At 43.2% G+C, this 20,202-nt stretch overlaps 2 protein-coding genes and 1 long non-coding RNA gene across 5 annotated transcripts; 2 read left to right on the plus strand and 1 right to left on the minus strand.

The window, feature by feature from the left end:
• Positions 1–111: 111 nt before the first annotated feature.
• On the minus strand, positions 112–7,326 carry TIPRL (TOR signaling pathway regulator). 2 transcript variants are annotated; one of them, XM_054270012.1, is made up of 7 exons: positions 7,109–7,326; positions 4,577–4,756; positions 3,634–3,733; positions 2,400–2,531; positions 1,890–1,985; positions 1,186–1,248; positions 112–502 (listed from the first exon to the last, which is right to left on the minus strand). In XM_054270012.1, the coding sequence occupies exons 1-7, from the start codon at positions 7,207–7,209 to the stop codon at positions 353–355; spliced, it is 822 nt and encodes a 273-aa protein (XP_054125987.1). In that variant the 5' UTR covers positions 7,210–7,326; the 3' UTR covers positions 112–352. The 2 variants fall into 2 exon arrangements, with proteins under 2 accessions (XP_054125987.1, XP_054125988.1); XM_054270013.1 differs by having other exon boundaries at positions 385–515.
• Positions 7,327–9,361: 2,035 nt separating this feature from the next.
• Positions 9,362–10,404, plus strand: LOC128933131 (uncharacterized). Its single transcript, XR_008482756.1, has 3 exons — positions 9,362–9,443; positions 10,027–10,116; positions 10,291–10,404. It is a non-coding gene; the product is annotated as an uncharacterized LOC128933131 (long non-coding RNA).
• Positions 10,405–10,433: 29 nt separating this feature from the next.
• GPR161 (G protein-coupled receptor 161) lies at positions 10,434–17,847 on the plus strand. 2 transcript variants are annotated; one of them, XM_054270029.1, is made up of 7 exons: positions 10,434–10,577; positions 11,449–11,538; positions 11,632–12,043; positions 12,566–13,290; positions 14,796–14,900; positions 16,141–16,260; positions 17,583–17,847. In XM_054270029.1, the coding sequence occupies exons 3-7, from the start codon at positions 11,676–11,678 to the stop codon at positions 17,828–17,830; spliced, it is 1,566 nt and encodes a 521-aa protein (XP_054126004.1). In that variant the 5' UTR covers positions 10,434–10,577; positions 11,449–11,538; positions 11,632–11,675; the 3' UTR covers positions 17,831–17,847. The 2 variants fall into 2 exon arrangements, with proteins under 2 accessions (XP_054126004.1, XP_054126003.1); XM_054270028.1 differs by having other exon boundaries at positions 11,449–12,043.
• Positions 17,848–20,202: the final 2,355 nt, after the last annotated feature.

Genomic DNA, 20,202 nt, shown 5'->3' on the forward strand with positions numbered 1-20,202 from the left:
CTTCATAGTATCTGAAGCAGCAATAACAAAATCTTCATAGAATTGTAAGTGGATGGGAGTCCAGACAATACTCCTGCCTGCTTGGTGAACTAAACAGAACCCAGACTCCCAATAGTCATTTCTCCAATGCTATTGAAAACTGTAACTCACCACCCGTCTATCATCAACTACAAATACAGGTTAAAAAAAAATCCAAACCAAAAACACCATTAGCAAAATCTGCTTGAAATGTTTTCTCTTATGGCTACAGAAAAATTAGCCAAATTCTTCATTCCACTAGTAGTGAAACACCCCCCATGTCAACAACTGTGATCACATAATCTCCATACTTCAAGTCCTTATAAAGTCACATTTATTTAGACTTAGCACATATGGTTTCCAGTGATGTTTCTGGTTTAGGCTCCAGCTCCTCGGGGAATTCTAGTTTTTCACAGATCGTCTCCTTTATGGGTAGATACTGAGAGATCTCGTTAGGTTCCGTGAACAGGGTAGGTGGAACATTCTAAAAAGCAAAACTTTTACATGAAATGAGTGAAAGAAAAGAGGGGATAAGAAAAAGTATTCCAACCCCAAACTATTACAGACAACCTATTATTTACTGGATGTAAACACCACTCCAGGCAAACTCTTTAGAGGCAAACAAAAAGGGAGGAGGAAAGATACAAGAAAATTTAAGTTGAGGTGTTTGTCACAAATAAAAATCAACAGCTCCAATTCCAAATGTGCCACAAATTATTCTGAGCCATTACTAGAGTTTTAAGGTGGCCTATTAACCTCAAATATTTGACAAAAACTGAAAGAGTCTATTACCAAACAGATCTTAATCCCTAATACGGCTTGGAAGCACACAAATTTAACACATGAAATTTAACATCATGGGACATGGACTACCTGATTTTGCAGCTGAACAGTTCTATGAAAAAATAAAATAATAAAAACATTTTGTTAACTCAATAGTAGAAAAAGTGACCTAATCCTATACCCTGTCATGTGATCTGAGCATTTACAAAATGTAAATCTGCTCTAAAATCACCAAAACAAAAGTTGCATAAGCAGAAAGAACTTTCTTCTGTATTAATTTCAAACTAACAAAGAAGGACTTAAGAGACACAGTATTTTCTATGCTGACCATAAAACTAAAAAGCAGACAGAAGGAAAAGAATCAAAGTTTTAAAAATGCAATACCTTTAGACTTGATATTTTGCTTTCCCTGGATGTGTATTCTCGCAACATGTAGGTCTTGTCAGCCTAAAGGAAAAAAGCAATCATCTGGTATCAGTAAAACAAGCATTTCAAATACATTTAATTTAGGAAGCATTGGAATTTGGTTGACCACAAATTTTCACATAGAAGAAATGTACATTCAAATTCATGAAGACAGATGACAACAACGTTGTTTTTTTCCAAAAACCTGCCGCATGCATGTTTAAAAAAATTCTATGACTGAAAATGCGTGTTAATTTTTACTCAGCTAGAACTCCTACACATCTACACAGAATTACCAAAACCCAAATCTTAACATCCTGTATTATTTGTGAGATACTAGAACTCAATGTACTGCGGACAGTTATTTGCAAGTTACAATAACGTATTTGAAGACAAGACAGTATTGAACTCTTTACTGCTGCCTATTTTTCCTCTTGTGCTTCCTTCTCTAATCTGTGTTTGTCAAATGTATTTAAATGATTACATCACATGATGGGTAGCCTACTCTGCTCATACACATGGCATCCAGCAATTGGTTGCTAGCTCAGCACCACCACAATAATAAAATACACTCAGAAGTTTTTGTGCCCCCAAACATCAGTATTAAATTAGAGGAATATCACTGGGTCATTGGAAGTAAAATGGCAAGGGAAAGTAACTCATGATGGAAAGTAAGGGTTTACCTCATGATGAAGCCTTGTATCATTCATCCTGATGAGTACCCCATCCACTCTCAAGAAGAACCTCAGCAGCACAAAAAAGCTGGAAGGCATAACTCTCTGGAAAAATAAAGAGGGTCCATTCAGCACATTACAAAGGCTTACTTAAGCATGTACTTGTCTACATCAGACATTCACAATGTAAGACCATATGAGAAGTTTACAAGAATTAAGTCAAAGTTTGGGCAGTTGATGTGCTACAGCTATGACTGGCCAGTGGGGCAGACAGTGTCTCAAAGGACTATTAGGCAGGAAGCAGGAGGGAAAAGATTGTCCCCTGGAACAAATGACAGATGACGAAGGTTTCAAGAAAACATAATTTCCAGTAAGATCATATTTCTAAGAGCAAGGATGAAGAACCTTTTGCTTTAATGTTTAAATCCCAGAAGGAACAACATGCAAAAAGCAACTGTGTTTTGCTTTAATCAGCCAACTGAGTGCCCGGGTATCTTTTATACACCTCCCAATACTCACTACTTTCACACTCAAACTTGATACTCCATGATCATGGAGTTCATCTTCAAACAGGAGTACTTCTTCAAAAAACATAATTTGTTCCCTGGCTTTCAATTTCTCTGTATTTATGTGTTCTGTTGTAGGAACAACCTAGAGAAAAATATTAAGAGCAGTTAGCATATTAATTTTTTGCCAAACTACATACAGTTTGTTCTGATATTTTTAATTCCAAGTTTTAAAAAGGAAAAAACTTCTCAGGCACTAAGCTTAACACACTCCAAATTTCTAAGAGAAAAAATTAAAATCAAAGTTTCCAAGAGTTTCTTCTTGGAAGTAATATCAAGCAAAAACAAAATTTAAGAGTGGAAAATTCTGACTAAACGTCTCTCTGGGTACCAGGCTGGGTAGGGTTTCAGCTGCAAACAATTCTGCTTTCTTTCAAAACATTTGAAGATGTCTTGTGTTCAAGATACATATGAGAAGTTCAGGTTTATAAACAGATTTCTGTGCATTTAACATCCCTAACCCACAATACACCTTGAAAATTATTCCAGTAAAGCCTTTTCACAGAAATCAAGTACCTGTATGTTTTCTATCTCATGGTCTCCACAGACACTTCTGGTGTCCAAATACCATGGACCAAATTGTTTATTTCTATACTGTACTTTTAATTCCAGCACAACTCAAATGATCTCTAACTAAAGCAATACTAGTGAATTAATACATCTGCTTAGTAGCAAGCAACCTGTATGCAGTAAACAGAAGCTGGGAACTTCAGTCTTATTTTCACAAAAATAAAGACATGGGAGGGCCTGTGAGTTTAAATATGAGGAATTACTGAGCTGCTCTTGCAGAAAAACATCAGGCCATTGAAAGCAGCCAGGTCAGAAAGCAGACAAACATGCAAGCAGCAGAGCATGAAGGCACTACAGAATGACACAGCTGATAGTTCTGCTGCACGTGAGCAGCTCAGGGCCCCGGAGCAGTCCTCAGCAAGAGCTGAAGCCTCCGATGTGCTTTAATCCTAAAATGCTTTAAGACACCACCCACCCTCGTTATTAAAATAAGCCATGATTTGATTAGGATAAAATCATGAGCTGAGAGACATGAGAAGCCCAAATTACACTTTGAAATCAAAAATTACAAAGCACAAAAGATTTTAAAGAAGCCTACTGAAAGGTAAATGACAGCTTCAAAAAAAGTTTGACTGAAGCAAGATGCAGTCAGCAATTAACAAGAAGAAAATTATTACCTTTAATGTTGCAGTATCTCCCAGCAAAGTTCCTTTGTAATCTGTTGTGTAAGTCCAGTCATATGGCTTGACAACTTCCTTACTGTGCTCAGTCTCACTCCTCAACAGTGAAAGAGAAAACAGCTTTGTAGTAATTGCTTTATAGCAATTCTCAAAAAATTACAACCTCACATAAGACTGTGCATTAGAATTCTGACACTGTTCCTAATGAAAAACAGCAGCATTGTCTGAGCTGCAATCACAATGTCAAGACTTAATCATGGTTTCACGTCTGCTTCCATAATAACTTTGAAAACAATTATGAAAATTCTTGATCTATTTCAGTTCTATGACTCAAAGATTCTCATGCAATATTGCTGAAAAATTTGTATTTCAAGATCAATGTCTCTTTAAGTAGGCAGAAAGTGATCTCTTGACAACACACAGCAATCATTAACACTGCAATTTAGCTTAGTTTTTATGATAACTTTGCTTTGTTTCTGTGCTTTATTTCCAGATGCTCTACAACTAAATCCAATTTGGTAAATACTAAGCATCATAATTAGTTCTCATGCATCTTAGCCTTAGGAACAAAGCATGTTCTGCTTTGTTCCTAAGTCTAAGATTTTGAACATGTACAGCACTTTGCAACACCACACAATACAGTCTTGTAATGCTCAAGGCTCTATGAGTTTAAGTAAACAGAAACAGCATTAAGTCATGTTAAACTTGACATTTACTTTAAGAAAGCCATGACACAGCCGAAAAATACAGCTGACCCAATTTAACAGAAAGGATGATGACAGCAAAGAAAAGCAAAGTGACCTCTGTGATCACATGCTATATCTAGGGTAGAATCAAATGCAATGTGGTCTTCAAGAGTTCAATTTGTTCCTTTAACGACTGTATGACAGTTTCATATGCAACACACCAGTACTTGCCCACTAGTGATAAAATACTGTACCTGCTCTCTTGCCACTCCTCTGCACAAGCGACTTTGATCATACCTTGACAATTATTGACACATTTTAAAGCATCTGTAGCATTGAACTCAATTCCAAAACCATGGTCATGCTGTATTCTTAGGACATTGTCTCCAAACATCATCTCTGGCAGGGAAGGCATGTGTAATTCATCAGCCAACCTGCAGAGAAAAATAAAAGAGGCATCAATCAGCTGATCACATCTCAGTGAAAGCAGCCCTTGTTTTGGAACAAGGATTCTTTAGACCATGATAACTTAGAAGACACATCACCAGGTTAATCATTTCACCTGAAATGCAGACTCATTGATCTGAAGTGACTTTTCCACCAAAAAAGTACTCCTAAAACATTCCTTCACCATCAGGCTCAGACAAAATTCTCACACATGAGGAATCAAGAGTATCTGAGAAACATGTAGAAGCCATTTTCCACCTGTGCTAGCAAATCCCTGGATGGTCGGTGGACCAACTTCAGTAGGTACTCAAAGAAATTTTCAAGAACTAGGACTCATCATAAGCAAGTTTGAATTCACGGCACAATGGTCCATTCCTCCAAATTTAGAAGCCTAGAAAAAAGATGCTTAAGACAACCCAGGCAGAGTATGTAAAAACTGCAGAAGACACTACTGTACTCTGCTGGTAGAAGACATGTACTGGCACACTTCCTAAACTTTTCCTCCTCACCTACCCGACTTCCCAAGATCAAAATGGAATATCTGACATTTGGAGAGAAGAAAGCTTTAGGAAATACACACCTATTTGAGTGAGGGGAGGGAGAAGAGTGTCCTAATCATAATGTTCACATTGGTAACACGGCTGAACAAAAGTGGTTATTTCTGTAACTCTTAATACAAAAGAACAGTGTCAACCTAACTGAAATAAAAAAAATAAATTCACAGACCTGGAAAATAAGATCCTATGTTTTTCCCAAAGAAGGCAGAATAACATTATGAACTTTTCCATTTAATCAAGTGTAGGAACCCTTGACCTGAAAAACCCAACCCCTGCATAGAAGAGTTCTTAGCTATGGCACATTTAATCCTTCACCTTTCCACACAGGTTGCTGAGGGATTTTTGCAATATATATTTGCCAGAAATAAAATTCCTACAGGTACTACTAATGTTCCCCAAGCAATAAAAAAGACAAAATGGGTCGCTGTGACCTTGTTGCACCTCCTACAACTGGCCTCAGCTCATTGATCCAGCCTGTCCAGATACTTCTGCTGAGCCTTCCTACTCTCCAGTAAATCAACACTTCCACCTGGCTTGGGGTCATCTGTGAACTTACTGAGGGTGCACTCAATCACCTTGCCTAGACCATCAATAAAGATATTGAACAGGACTGGGCCCAATACTGAGCCCTGGAGAACACCACTGTTGATGGGCCACCAGCAGGATGTAACTCCACTCACCATCAGTCTTTGAGCTCAGTCATCCAGACAAGGTTTTACCCAGCAAACAGTGCACCCATCCCAGCTATAAGCAGCCAGTTCCTCCCAGAGAATGCCTTATTAGCCTCAAAAAAGGTAAAAGCAAGATAAATGAGAGTACATTTAACAAGACTAATGAGAGTCCTATGTATACTGAAATTTATTCCAGAAAATGAAACCAAGAAATATCTGCTAAATTCATTTGTCTTTAAGGTCAGTTGTGGTACAGCTGAACTCTCCAGTTCCACATTAGCAAATCTGACTTAAGTACTTGATGCTGATACAGGAACATTTCCTCCAATGATTTCAGTGGACTGGAAAGTTCTACAAGAAGGGAGCAAATTATACACTTTTAATGAAAACCACTATCTTAAAATAGCTACTACTGAGACATGGTATGAGACGTTAAAAATATTCTTTTTCAAAAATAATTTTAAAAATCACGCTTCTAATTAGCAGGTCTCAGTTCACAGAGATCCAGAGATCCAAAACCATTATAATCATACAATCAGAATGGTTTGAGTTGGAAGAAACCTAAAGGTCAACCTCTCTGCCATGGGAAAGGACACCTCCACCAGACTAGGCTGCCCAAAGCTCCATACAACCTGGCCTGGGATATCGCCAGGGATGGGGCATCCACAATTTATCTGGGCAACCCGTTCCAGCGACTCACCACCCTCACAGTCAGCAATTTCCTTCCTAGGGTCCAATCCAAATCTCTCCTTCAGTTCGAATTCATTCCCCCTTTTCCCCATACTACATGCCCTTGTAAAAAGTCCTTCTTCATCTTTCTTGCAGGCTGCCTTCTGTAATCCTTAAAACAAAATTTTGGAAGTTACCTGTAACCCAAATAGCCCGAGTTCTCCAGCCAGAGAATCAAGCATGAGGAGAAGGAACAATCCCGGGCACCGAGCAGTGTCTCTCCCGCCCTGGGAACGCTGCGTGTTTCCTTCGCAAGGCCACCCGACGCCCCCAGCCCCTCGCTGTGACGGCTGAGGCCGCAGCCCCGCGGTGGCTCCCCGAGCAGCGGGGACACCGTGCTGCGCCGTGTCCCCCTGCGCCCCCGGCCCGGAGCCCGCCTCACCTCTCGGCCTGCGCCGACTTCATGATATGCGTCCGGGTGGCGCTCAGCTTCCACGGCCCGAAGGTGAAGTCGCGCCGGCTGCTCTGGAAAACGGGGTGCATGGCGGCCTCCTCTCCGCCGAGCAGAAGGCAGGAGGCGGCGGAAGGGGCGGACGTGGCGGAACCCCTCTCCTCCCGCCTCCTCCCGCACAGCACTCACAGCAGCACCGGCGCCCCCGGAACCGCCGCCCCGTGGCGTTTCCGCTTCCAGGGCCGCGCGGAGCGGAGCCCCGGCGGCGGCGGAATCCTGGGAAGAGCGTTGCCAGCAGGGCGGGGTGGAGGGTGCTGCCCTTCTGCTCGGCTCCAGTGAGCCCACAACTGGAGTGTTCTGTCCAGGACAGGAGAGACATGGAGCTCCTGGAGCGGGTCCAGCGGAGGGCAGCGAAAATGATTAAGTGACTGATCTTCGTTTGGTGGAAGGGCTGAGGAAGCTGGGCCTGTTCAGCCTCGAGAAGAGGTGGATGAGAGGGGCCCTTATCAATGTGTACAAATATCTAAAGAGGGGATTCCAAGAGTATGGATCCAGGCTCTTCTTGGTGGTGCCAAGCAATGGGACAAGAGGCAACGGGCAGAAACTGATGCACAGACGTTCCACGTGAACGTAAGGAAGACTTTCTTTACTGTGCAGTGACTGAGCACTGGAACAAGTTGCCCAGAGAGGTTGTGATGCCTCCACCACTGGCAATATTCCAGACCTGTCTAGACACAACCGTCTGCCATGTGCTCTGGGATGACCCTACTTGAGCAGGGTGGTCGGACCAGATGACCCATTGTGGCCCTTTCCAACCTACCCAGTCTGTGATTCTGTGAGGTGATATGGGGGGGCAGATGGGTGAGGAAGGGAGTCCACACTTCTCTCTGCTGCTGGAGCCACCGTGGGGAGAGTGGGCTCTCTAATCTCCTCTGCCCAGGATGAAGAGCCAGCAAGCTCACCCAAACCCCTGTTCCAGCAAAGCTGGGCTGCAGAAACCAGTGGAGAATGTTTGTGTGCCTCCAGCTACTTCCCCATGGGTACCTCACCAAGAGCAGTGGGACAGCTGGGTAGGAGCAGTTTTGGGGAGCTCTGAAGCCTCTGGACCATCTCCATGGCCACACTAACAGTTGCAGCAAGCATTACTTGGCTCCATCAAACAGGTGCCCTGTGCTATGTTAGTACACACACATGTGTGCACACAGAATCACATCTGGGCAAGGCTAGAATGGGGCACAGTGGATCATCTGGTCCAACTTCCCTGTTCAAGCAGAGTCATCCCAGAGCACATGGCACAGGATTGTACCTAGACAGGTCTGGAATATCTTCAGTGAGGGAGACTCCACAACCTCTCTCAGCAACCAGCGCACAGACACTCACACAGGAAATAAGTTCTTCCTCACATTCAGGTGGAACTTCTGTGCATCAGTTTTGCTCATTGTGGAATCTCTTGTGCTGGTTCGATACATTTTTGAATGCTGTCCAAAGACGGTCTTTTTAAAATGTCAAAGTGCAATGGCATAGTAAGCTTTAAAAAGTCCTGTAGAAAAGTATCAGTAGAACTGGTTGAAAATAATACATCAGCTTAGTATTCCAGCACGGATGGGTGGGTGCTTGTCTTGCTTTTCTGCATCATCAAAAGGGCAGACTAACTCCTTAGGGACTTCCCCTGGCACAGGAGCAAGACACACAGTCCAGCTCCTGCTGTTGGAACATTGGAGCATACTCAGGCAGCAGCCACAGGAAACTGATGTCCACAGCATCAAAACCCCCACAGAGCAATCAAAATATAGCACAGCTCAGATCAAGGCAGTCACCCTCTGTGCTCGAGGGAATTGCCAGAGAAAGGCAGGAACTAGGGAGGGCAAGCACAGCATTTAATTTTTGTTCACCCTTTACGCTGTACCCTTTATACTGACACTATGTCCAATGTCTTGCTTCAGATGTGTGTGCGGGGAAAAACTCTCCCAAATCTTATTTGTGTTACTTTTAATAGTGTTTGGGGGTCTAGGAAGTCTAGCACTTAGGCTCTACGGCTGCCTGGCACTACGAGCCGGGGCAAATAATTTTACCTTATCCATGGATAGTACTTTTCCCCTGCCTTTTAACCGAGTTCCCGGGAAATGTACGGACCGCTCCGGGGCGGCCGCGCAGAACATGGCGGGCGGGGAGGAGGCGCGGCAGGCCGAGGCTGGGGGGCGGGCCGGCGGGAGGGGCAGGCACGGGGCTGGGGCCGTGCCCATGCCGGGAGAGGCTCGGGCCGCGGCGGCTGGCGGGGGTCCCGGGCGCCCCAGCCGGGAACGTACCGCTCTGGCGGCGGCGGGCGGTGAGTGCGGAGCCAGGAAGGGGACAAAGACGGCGGGACGCGCTGGCTCCCGGCGCGTGGGGGCGAAGCGATGGATGCCCGGGGCGGAGGACCCTTTTCCAGCTCTTTGTTCGCTGCCGGAGGGAGCGCGGGGGCAAAATGGCGAAACCCCCGTTCCCCACCGTCTTTACAACTCGGTCCCACTCGTTTCGTGGGTGTGCGGGAAGCCAAACCGCTCTGCCCGCGGCCGGGATGGGATGGGATGCTGTCCCCACCCGGGCAACCCTGGCCCGGGAGGGCCACCTCTCCCCGAGGTCACTTTTCCCCCCGCAGGGTGCAGTAGGGCAATGAGGGGACGGGGAGCGCCAGGTGCTCCGGGCATCGGTATCGCAGAGTGCGGCCGCGGGGGAAGCCGCCTTTCCAAATCCCGCTCCGGCCAAAAAGTGTCGGAAAGGCACAACACAGAGTTGGTGCAAGCATGCTGAGAGAGAAAGAAACTCGAGGGGAAGTGTTTGTGCACACGTCCTCAGTCACAGGCTAGGGAAGAACCAAGTTATATTTTTTTCAAAGCATGGCCCACTAATGTCTTTGATTATGTTTTTAGGAAAGTACAGATAAAAATGGGGAAAAGGTGTCATTCCAGACTGACAGTGCTGCCTAATGCCACAACAGCCACGCAGATGGAAGCATTTCTGTGAGTACTGTCTGGAACCCATGTCTGCCACAGTTGTAGAATTGGCTGAGATAACTTTCCTGAGTCCCTTCCCAGAAATGCTAAAATCAACTTTCCATTCATTGATGGACTCTTTTACTTTTTTTTTGGTCTGCGTATTTGCATTTGTTTGTTTGTTCGTTCATTATCCTACAGATGCGTGAAGGACTGAATGAAGTAAGAAGTGATTGCCGTGTGAAGGCAGCAGGAAAAAGAGGAATTGCTAAGGAATTGGAAGAAATAACAAGGTTTCACAACATGAGGCTGTGAATCAATGGATGGATGCTAACACTGAGAAGTCAAGGATTACAGGTTCTCAGGCATTTCTGTAGCATGGACTGCATCTTAATGCAAGGAAGTGTCTTTCAAACCTCATGTACACAAAGTCAATTCCTCCAGTCCTTTGGTGTTGGCAGTAAAATGCAATCAGCAGTGTAGCTAAGGTGATTATGAACATGCAGAAATTATGTTGGGAGAGTACATGCAGTGGTGGTCCCTGAGTTTTTGAATGTTACTTAGCAACTGTTAAGGAAGAGTCAGCAGGATGTAAGACTGATCTCTGGGGCCGTTCGGGTCCAATCCAGCTAGCTCTGGACCCTGGCTCCTTGCAATCTTACAAGAACAAAAGTAAAAGACTAGAGGCGCTCATTCCTCTCGGAATGATCCATCATGATCCATCGTCCCACTTTGTTGTGGAACCACTCCAGGGAAGTCCAAGGGAGGCAAAGAGAGGTCAGAGGTTCCTCCCGGGAGATTTTAAGCGCAGGGGAAGGGGGGTGGAGGAGAGGGGCTACAGCCAGTGGGATACAAGTGAGGAGAGGGGCAAAGGGAGGGATAGACCAGGGAGAAACCACCACCACTGGGGCTTAGGGGAGAGGGGAAGACATGTGATATGAGAGGGGAATCCCATGAGGATACAAATATACTATTCAGTATGTTTGTAAATATCAAACCCAGTGCAAAACAACAACTAAATAAACTATTTCATGCAATACAATAGCAGAGTATAACTAGCCTGGCATCCATAGACCGTCAGCAAATGCTGTATAGGCAGAATACAAGGTAACTATCAGGATAGGCAGAAATTTTTTTAAAAGTGACTTTCTTTAAAGTAAGATAAGCAAAGGTATTTGATATTAGTCTTGTTTCTTGAAGAAACAAGTGATATTCTTGTTTCTTCACAACCTAGATGAAGGGGCTGGTAAGTAGGACTTAGAAACAAGTAAGATCTGTAAAAAATTTTAAAGTAAAATGTGCCTATTTTTGTTTCTTATTTCCCTTCCCCTTCACCTCTTCTTGTCTTTCCTGTTCTAGGCTTGGTGTTATCCTCTTTGGTGTGCCCACAGGCAATTTACTGCCCCTTCACTTGTCCATCTAAAATATGTAGTTTCCTGCATGCTACAGGTAAATTTTAACAAAGGCAAAAGGGCCTCCAATCTTTGGAAAGAGTTTGAAGAACTATTACCTGGATGTTTCTGAGCGTTGTTCTGCTTCTAGCTGCTCAGCATGTCTTGGCTGCTCCAGATCTGCATACTCTGACCATGAGCAGCAATTCCTCCCTCAGCAATGGGAAGGGCCTGAGGAACCTGACCACAGAGGAAGATGGGGCAGTCAGAGTCACTGAGTCCGTTGCTATAATTGTCATTGCCATCTTCATCTGTTTGGGCAACCTGGTGATTGTTGTCACTCTGTATCGCAAGTCATACCTTCTCACCTTGAGCAACAAGTTTGTGTTCAGCCTGACCCTCTCCAACTTTCTACTCTCCGTGCTGGTGCTGCCTTTTGTTGTGACCAGCTCCATCAGGCGAGAATGGATCTTCGGGGTTGTTTGGTGCAATTTCTCAGCCCTGCTCTACATGCTGATCAGCTCAGCCAGCATGCTCACTCTGGGACTCATAGCTATAGACCGGTAAGCTGCTGTTTGGTAATGAATTGTAACAAATTGTCTGCTCCTCTCATAGAGTAACCACTGCTTGTTCATAGAGTTGAGAAGCACGTGGAGAAGGTTACACGGTGTACTGATGGAGTGTCATTTTTACTTCAGCCCCTCATGAAATTTTGATGTGGAGGAAGAGAAAGTGATATAATCTATAATGGAAAATGCAGACGTTCATCTAGAGTTTTTTAAAGCTCTTGATGGTATAATAGCATACTATTTGATAAACATGAAATAGTGACTTAAAATTCCATATTATACCCTAAGCATACACTCACACATAAGAGCAGATTTAATGGTTGCATGTGTGGCTTCAGCCACGTTTGACAGTCTTGACTGCGGTGATACCTACTTGTACATGTAACTGTTTCTAGAAACGGCTTCTGAGCCTGTTTGAAGTAAAAAGAACTAGATATCAGCATCATTAAAGCATGTTCTTTTCTTTATTGTATGTCTTTTATGCTCCTGTGGACTACTTATTTTCTTGCCCTGCAGGTACTATGCTGTGCTGTACCCGATGGTTTATCCGATGAAGATAACGGGCAACAGAGCAGTGGTAGCTCTTGTGTACGTGTGGCTGCACTCCCTTATCGGCTGCCTCCCTCCCCTTTTTGGCTGGTCCTCCTTGGAGTTTGACCAATTCAAGTGGATGTGTGTGGCAGCCTGGCACAAGGAGGTTGCCTACACAGCCTTTTGGCAGATCTGGTGTGCGCTGCTGCCATTCGTGGTCATGATGATCTGCTACGGATTCATATTCCGTGTGGCAAGGATTAAGGCCCGCAAAATTCACTGTGGGAGTGTTGTCATTGTGGAGGAGGACTCGCAGAGGAATGGGAGGAAGAACTCCAGCACCTCCACATCATCCTCTGGCAGCCGAAGGAACGCTTTCCAAGGGGTTGTTTACTCAGCCAACCAGTGCAAAGCTTTCATAACCATCTTGGTTGTCATTGGGGCTTTCGTCATTACGTGGGGACCTTACATGGTAGTAATAACATCAGAGGCACTTTGGGGTAAAAACAGTATTTCCCCTGCTTTGGAGACATTGGCTACATGGCTGTCCTTTTCCAGTGCCATTTGCCATCCGCTAATTTATGGGCTGTGGAACAAAACGGTGCGCAAGGAACTCCTGGGAATGTGCTTTGGGGATCGGTATTACCGCAAGTCCTTTGTTCAGCAGCACAGGACATCGAGGCTCTTCAGCATTTCCAACAGGATCACAGGTAAGATGTGGCTGCAAAAGACACGTTCTTAATATCACCAAGAGCAAGGCTTCCTGTCTGCCTGTGTTTGGCATGTTTCAGGGCTCTCTAAAGAGAGTTGGATGTTTCTGGAATTTTTAGCAGTCTTTTATCAGTCAGGTTACATTTGAAAGGAGAATTTTTCTATTTTTTATAGTTAACATCATTCTCCTACTATAGTAAAACTTTTTCAGGCAGAGAAGACATAGTGATGAGCTCAATAAAAAGAATTTATTTTCTTCTTTCTCAAGCATTTCCTTTTGTGTGCCTTCCATTTTGTGTTGCTCAGATTTGAACTCTACCAAAAGTACTTTTTACTGCACTTTTTCTTTGTTTAATGGCCTTATGCTACAACTCTTTAAAATCCACTAAGGTTCCACTGGCGTAACTTTCTGCAAGTTCAACTTTTAGGCTGAATTTTTGGGAAGAAAAGATCATAAACAAAGTAAAACTGTGTTAAACCATAAAACTATTTGATGTGTTCCCAAGTTGCAGACTGAGACCTCCAGTTGCTCAGTTTGGTGGCTTGGTTTTGTTTTTTTTTTCTTTTAAAATAGCAACACAGTGACATTCAGATTTTTAATAATTTCCCTGATCATGTTCATAAGCTTCCAAAAATAGAGCATCTTCAAGGGATCTTTCATGCAAAGGCATAAACTGAAATTGGGAAGGATGATCTAAAATGCAGAAGGAAGATGAGAGCAGCAAGGCATCTGTTTTCTGCAACCTGGGAACATTGGGAGAGACTGTCATGCAAATGAAAGAGTTATGGAGCTGTAGCCACATAACAACCTCCAGGAGTTTTGGCAAGTCTGTATCCAGGAAATGTTATGGATTAATACATTGGAAACTGAGGTGGGGAGGGACCTGACAGGAAATTTCTTTCTTTTTCCAAGTGATAAACTTGAAGCTGTCAGCTTCTTATCAGATGTCTTAGCTGGAGGCTGATAGGGAGGAGAAAAAACTCCCAACAAACTCACAAGAAAATCTCAAGGTGAGATCCAAAGCAGCGTCTTTGTAAAAATCTCACAATCTCCTCCCTCCTTGTTTTGGAGATTTGAAAGAAGTGGAAAATCTCTGTGCCCCAACCTTGCTTCTGAGCTTCTTCCCACACTAATGGCCTGTCACAGCTGCCTGTGGCTACCAGGTTATTCTCTGTCTAGAAGATGCCTGGCCAATCTCCCCATCCATGTGAGAGCATATGTTTGGTGCTCAGCCTGTCTGGCTGGTAAAACACACAGATGCAGCAAGAGTGGGAGGGAGATGATGTAGAGAGAAAGGAGACTTGCTTTTCCAAACCTGAAAGGTGCTGACTGGATTTCTAAGATGGTAAGTCCAGAAGCTGTGCTCTCTGCTTCACCAAGGTGAGTTTTATATGCAGAATAATAAATAAATAAAGCGGTAGAGTGGGTATTACTAGAAGAGGTTTTTACCTCTGCAAGCTCCTTAACCATTCACTGTGTAACAAAAACAAAACTTTCTTGCAGATTTGGGACTATCTCCTCACCTTACTGCCCTCATGGCAGGTGGGAGGCCATTGGGAAACAGCAGCAGCACAGGAGATACAGGTTTCAGCTGCTCACAGGATTCAGGTAACTGCAAGTTTCTTGATCCCTACTTGGGCAGAAGTTTGCACTTGGCAGCAGTCTTGTGGACAGTCAACATTTACAGCCACAGATGTCTCCTGGTGGACAAATGACATCAAGCATCTGTTCTAGCTGTTCCAACAAAACTGCTGCAGTTGCTTTTTTCCTCCCTTGCCCTCAATAGATTTACGTGCAAAATGGTGCTTACGGAATGGTGACACTCCCTTGGTAATGTGTCCTGGGAACAAGACTCACTGCTTTTTTGCCCTTCTCCTTCAGTTTCTGTTGTTCTTTGGAGACTTTCTCTGTATCCACAAGGAACAGAACAAAAAAGTGCTGTGAACAATGTACTTCTCTGTTTCGTATTTTGTAAGAGACCTTGTCTTGTTCATCCTGCAGTATAAACATAAACACTTAGGATGGTTTCAGCTTATGATTTCATTACTACTTAAGATCTCTCAATTGAAGATGGCTTGGAAAAGGGAAAAAAAAGAGTTCTGATGGTAATTTTCTATCCAGATCTCTTGCTAGATTTTTCTGGCAGTTAACTCAGCTACCAGTTCTTAACTGCAGTAGTTATTTTAGAAAGTATTTCTGCTCTAGAGACACCAGAGAGTGATCTTTTAAGGGTTGCTTGGTGTAAGGAGTTTGTTTCCTACTTTTGTAAAGGAAGTCTGTGGAGCTGGGATTTATTTTTGGTAGTTGTTTTCTGTCTGTGCAGATATTCAGCAATTGTATGTGATAAAAGAGAGCAGCCTCCTGGTAAACCTGCCTCGATTAAGAGAATGTGGTGTTACCATCTTGTGACAGCAGTTTAAACAAATGAACAAAACTAAAGTGATGCCAAAATGCTGTTAGAAGTGCCGTTGCTGGTTAAGGAGGGAGCACAGTTCATAGCCTGGGAATAGATACACAGTGATCTACTGTGAAATACTGTTTCACTTTGTATGTTTTTACTGTGAGTTACTAAAGAGCAGAAGGAAGCCTTAGTCCCTCTTGCGTGTTGCTTGCTGCACGTAGTACATGATCCTGCAATGCCCAGTCTCTAATCAGAATATTTCCCAATCCTTTCAATGAAAACTGACCTCATTCTTTCCTGTGAATGTTTAATGTGAGCTGAAATTTACTCACAAAAGCTGGATGTAGACATCTTTTGAAGGAACTGCTGAAAATAGGCTGAAAATGTTTTGTTACCATATTATATCTCCATGTTACTGTTTTACTTGGGGGTTCTTGCTCTTTTCAGGAACAGATACAATGCTTCTTGAAGATTATAGCTCAGATGGCCCTCATGCCCCACACTGCATCTGTCCTCCTCGAAGGAGGAGTTCAGTGACATTTGAAGATGAAGTGGAACAAATCAAAGGTGAGTGTAGGGGTAAGTATGAAAATGCTCAGAGTCAACTATACTGAATGCTCAGGAAACCTCACAGGACCTTGAGAATTGTCTTGAAAAGTATCTGACCACTGACAGACCTGATCACTCATGCAGGTACAGCAGAAAGCAAAATCAGGCCTTTCTTCCAGGTCTCAAGTAGCAGCAGTCAAGGACAAGAGTTAGAAGCTGGGATTCCCTGCATATATCAAAATTAAATTGCACAGCAGTATCCTCTCTGCAATTCCACTCATCTTAGTGGCTGTTACAAGTTTTGCCTGTTTTGTGTTTCTTGGGAAATATATTTTCCTGCCCTCATATTTTGGTTGCATTATCTCTGTGTTTCTCATTTGCTGTCTCTTGTCAACTTTGTCATTTACAGACTTGAAATTCTTCCATTTACAGACTTCAGTGATTTGAGTATAATTTTATTCTGTTTAATTTACTTTTTCTTATTTAAATTCTACTTTACTTTACTGGGTGTGTTTTTCAGCATGTACGGGTGAAAACAGATGAACCACATGCAATTTTTTCAGTCAGCTTGTTGATTCTGGGCTAGCAGAACATTGCTGTGATCATCATGTCAGAACATTAATTTATTCTGACAGTTAAAAAAATTTCAATAGAAGACTTGATAATAACAACTGAGTTTTCTAAACAATATGTGATTGTGGACAGGATGAAAATGAGCAGAATGCCTTTAAGAATCAAATAATAATAAAACCTAAAATAATGATAAAATTCTTTCTGTGGAATTTTTAAACATCTTGGCAAAATTCCCTTTTGCCCTCTTCCCAGCATGAGATTAATATTTCCTTGTACAAACACATTAGCATACATTTCCCACTATCTTTCTGAGTGATTATCTAGGAGCAGACATCTAATCTCTTGTGAGAGTGAAAGAGGAAAGTCTCAGTGCACAATTCCCCACAGGTTTAGCAGTTCTCCTTGGTGAGTCTCAGGCTTTTCAGCATCCCTGAGGCTTTAAATTATTTCAGCAGCCTCACTGAAGAGTTATATTTAGGATGAACTCTTGTATTGCTCAACATGTTGGTGGGTAGAGAGGTGTACAGATGCTACAAAAATAGCTGCAGATTATCCCAGGTCTGAAGCTCTGGAAGCTTTGTGTTCATAGAATGGTGTAGGAAGCTTGAGTATTGTTGGTAAATAACTGTTCGAAAATAAATAATTGTTGGAAAATAACTCTGTAGTTATTTTCCAGAGGGCATGATCATGCCTTTACAACAGGATCTATATTAGTTTTCAAGCATTTTCACAGCCATGCTTACCAACTGTTATCTTTTTCTTTTCAGAGGCTGCAAAGAATTCTGTTCTTCATGTAAAAGCTGAAGTGCATAAATCTCTGGACAGTTATGCAGCCAGTCTGGCCCGAGCTATAGAAGCTGATGTGAAACTCAGCCTGTTTGGGGAAGATGCTTTACCAGGAGCCCTGTCCCCCTCATGGACTCTGGCAGGAAGCAGTGGGAACATCCGGCGTGGTGCCAGGCCCCATGCCAGCCAAAGACTGAAGCTGCAGAGCATCGATGAAGGGAACATTTGACACGAGCACTGGAGTGGGAAAACCACTAAGCAGGTCCTACTGCAGCTGGTGGTGTTTCACCAGAACCAGGACACCTTGTCAGAATGTTTCCAGTGTTTTTTCACAGGGAAATAGCTGGGTTCTGGTACTTGCATTAGCATTTTACAGCAGTGTTTGTTTACTGGTTGGGGTGCTACTGACTCTTCTGCACATCATTATCACACAGCACATAAGGAAAGCAGGGCTTGGTTTCATTGACCACATCATTAGTCAGTTGAATCTTGGGTCCATTGGCCAAAGCTGATACCAGAACAAAACAGAAAAGGTATGTGCAGTGTTTAATTCATTGTTACATCCATCCTTTTCTGACCACCAGGATAATCAGCTGATACTTGATAGCTGTAGTGCTCCGATAGGAGCTTGTGCATTGGATAAGACATAAAGCCTTACTCCCAGCTGAGCAATGTGGACTTCACTAAAGACAAAGCCTGAACTTTTCCCAGAGCTCATGCAGATTATGGTCCTACTTACCTTTGCTGGGGGATATTTCTGTCTGTTCAGCCATCAGAATGCCATATCTGACATTGGACTGTGTTTTGCTTCAGCGGCATGGAACACCAGCTCCTCTGGATGTAATGAATGGGAATAAACATGTGCTGGGAACAGCACAGAGATAGGATTTGAGGAAATCATTAGTGCAGAATTCTTGGTTTCTTTGAGAACTTCAGCTCATGTTTTGCTGTTATTAAAAGGGCACTCTGGCTGTGCTAAACCTGACAGAATATAAATGAGATATTATCACTTCATATTCAGGATTCATCTTCTAGAGAGAAGACAGCTGGTTTTGGTTTTTTTGTAATCATGAGGGAATGTAGTATTTAAGCTGTAGTTACCTCAATGCTTTTATTTTTTGGAGTATTAATTCATTAATCTCAAAAATAAGAACATTTGGCACTTATATTGCACTTTGCATGTTCTTAAGCACTGTACAGACATTACCTTGTTAGGCCTTTGTGAGAGGGTTGATCAGCCCTGCTTGCCAAAGAAGGGGAACTCGGCACAGCCAAGCTGCTGGCAGTGAAACAAGATGCAAAGGTGGCAAGTTCTATAAGGAAAAGAGGGATGAGGTGGATCATTCGAGTATATCCAGCTTGAGGAACTTTTCTGTGCCTTTGTGGGCTACCCCCTTCCTTACTTTGTGGGGTTAAAACCCTGCCTTACTGTGTATGCCAGAGAGGAGATGTAAGTGAGCAGGATAATTCCTTGGGAGTGGGTGTCAGTAGCAAATGGACTTAAGGACCAAGGGTTTGCATGTGTTTACTCTGTGTCTGCTCGCCTGTGCCTCTACCTTTCCCCAGAAGTGCTTTGTATGAGGTTTTGCTGCAGATTGTTTGGAAATCATGATCAGGATGTTTCCATCTGGGTAAAAACGGGGTGTACACCCATTGAGTTTTGTCTTTGTATGACTTACTCAGAGGCACAGAAGCAAAGTGTTATGAGGCAGAGCCTCGGTCCAGTACTGTATTTAGACGTCCTATTTGTCTTTGTTCCTGACTCAGAGATGTATTTCAGCACAAGCTTATATCCATCTCTGGACAAAGCAACTTGACTTTCTGAACTAGCCTGAATCCCATTGCGTTCCCATGTAAAATATAACTGCATGCTTAAAATTCAGTACATGGTTTGCTGGTTTAAGAACAGGCTGTTAGAGCAAAAACACTTAAGTTCCAGAAAGCTGGCTCTTAGCATAATGCAGGAATAAATAAATTAATAATAGGGAGGTTCTAACTCCTGCATTTTGTACTTCTAATGTGTTAGAGAGATTGCACCTGGGGACACTCATTAGGAAAAAAAGAACCAAAAATCCAAGTATTTGCCAGGAAACGCTCTGCAGGGAGGTCGTTATTGCTGTCATTACCGTTACCATTCCAGTCACAGTCCCTTGTAGTATTCAGCACTCCTTAAACTGTGCACTGGAAGTTTTTTTTGTGCATCCCTTTTATTCTGTATTCCTGCTTGAAACAAGTTGAGCAGGGCGTTGCTGAATGCCAGAAGGGCACACACTAGTATGAATGCATTGAGGAGGAGTAGGTGCTGGCCCATAATGCTGTGTTTAGGAGAAAAAATTCCAAGGCACGTGATGAAGCACAAAATCGATAGTATTGTGTAAAAAGTACATTTTTCACACAGGTACTGAGACAAATGCAGCCTTCAAGCAGGTCAGGGGGGTTGCAAGAGTTTACACATGGCTGAATTTGGCTGCCTGTGTTAATGTCAGCAATCTGTTATTTAGTGTAAATGTTGTTCATGTTTTTGTACCAACATTATAACCAGTGTCGTTCTCTCACTTGAGTTGTCATTAACCAAATCAGTAATTGAGAAATGCACACGTT

The sequence above is a fragment of the Melozone crissalis genome, unplaced genomic scaffold (genome assembly GCF_028551555.1).
Source record: "Melozone crissalis strain CALT ecotype California unplaced genomic scaffold, PUWL_Pcris_2 ptg000008l_1, whole genome shotgun sequence".
Lineage (NCBI taxonomy): Eukaryota > Metazoa > Chordata > Aves > Passeriformes > Passerellidae > Melozone > Melozone crissalis.

Bases quoted from the DNA above. Each gene is read 5' to 3' on its own strand.
- TIPRL (XM_054270012.1), bottom strand. From the start codon at position 7,209: ATGCACCCCGTTTTCCAGAGCAGCCGGCGCGACTTCACCTTCGGGCCG. The intron at 4,757-7,108 runs GTGAGGCGGGCT...TTTTCTCTGCAG, and splicing joins AAGTCGGCGCAGGCCGAGAG to GTTGGCTGATGAATTACACA. The intron at 503-1,185 runs GTATTGCATTTT...TTTGCTTTTTAG, and splicing joins GCAAAATATCAAGTCTAAAG to AATGTTCCACCTACCCTGTT.
- GPR161 (XM_054270028.1), top strand. From the start codon at position 11,604: ATGTTTCTGAGCGTTGTTCTGCTTCTAGCTGCTCAGCATGTCTTGGCT. The intron at 12,044-12,565 runs GTAAGCTGCTGT...CTTGCCCTGCAG, and splicing joins GGACTCATAGCTATAGACCG to GTACTATGCTGTGCTGTACC. The intron at 14,901-16,140 runs GTAACTGCAAGT...TGCTCTTTTCAG, and splicing joins CAGCTGCTCACAGGATTCAG to GAACAGATACAATGCTTCTT.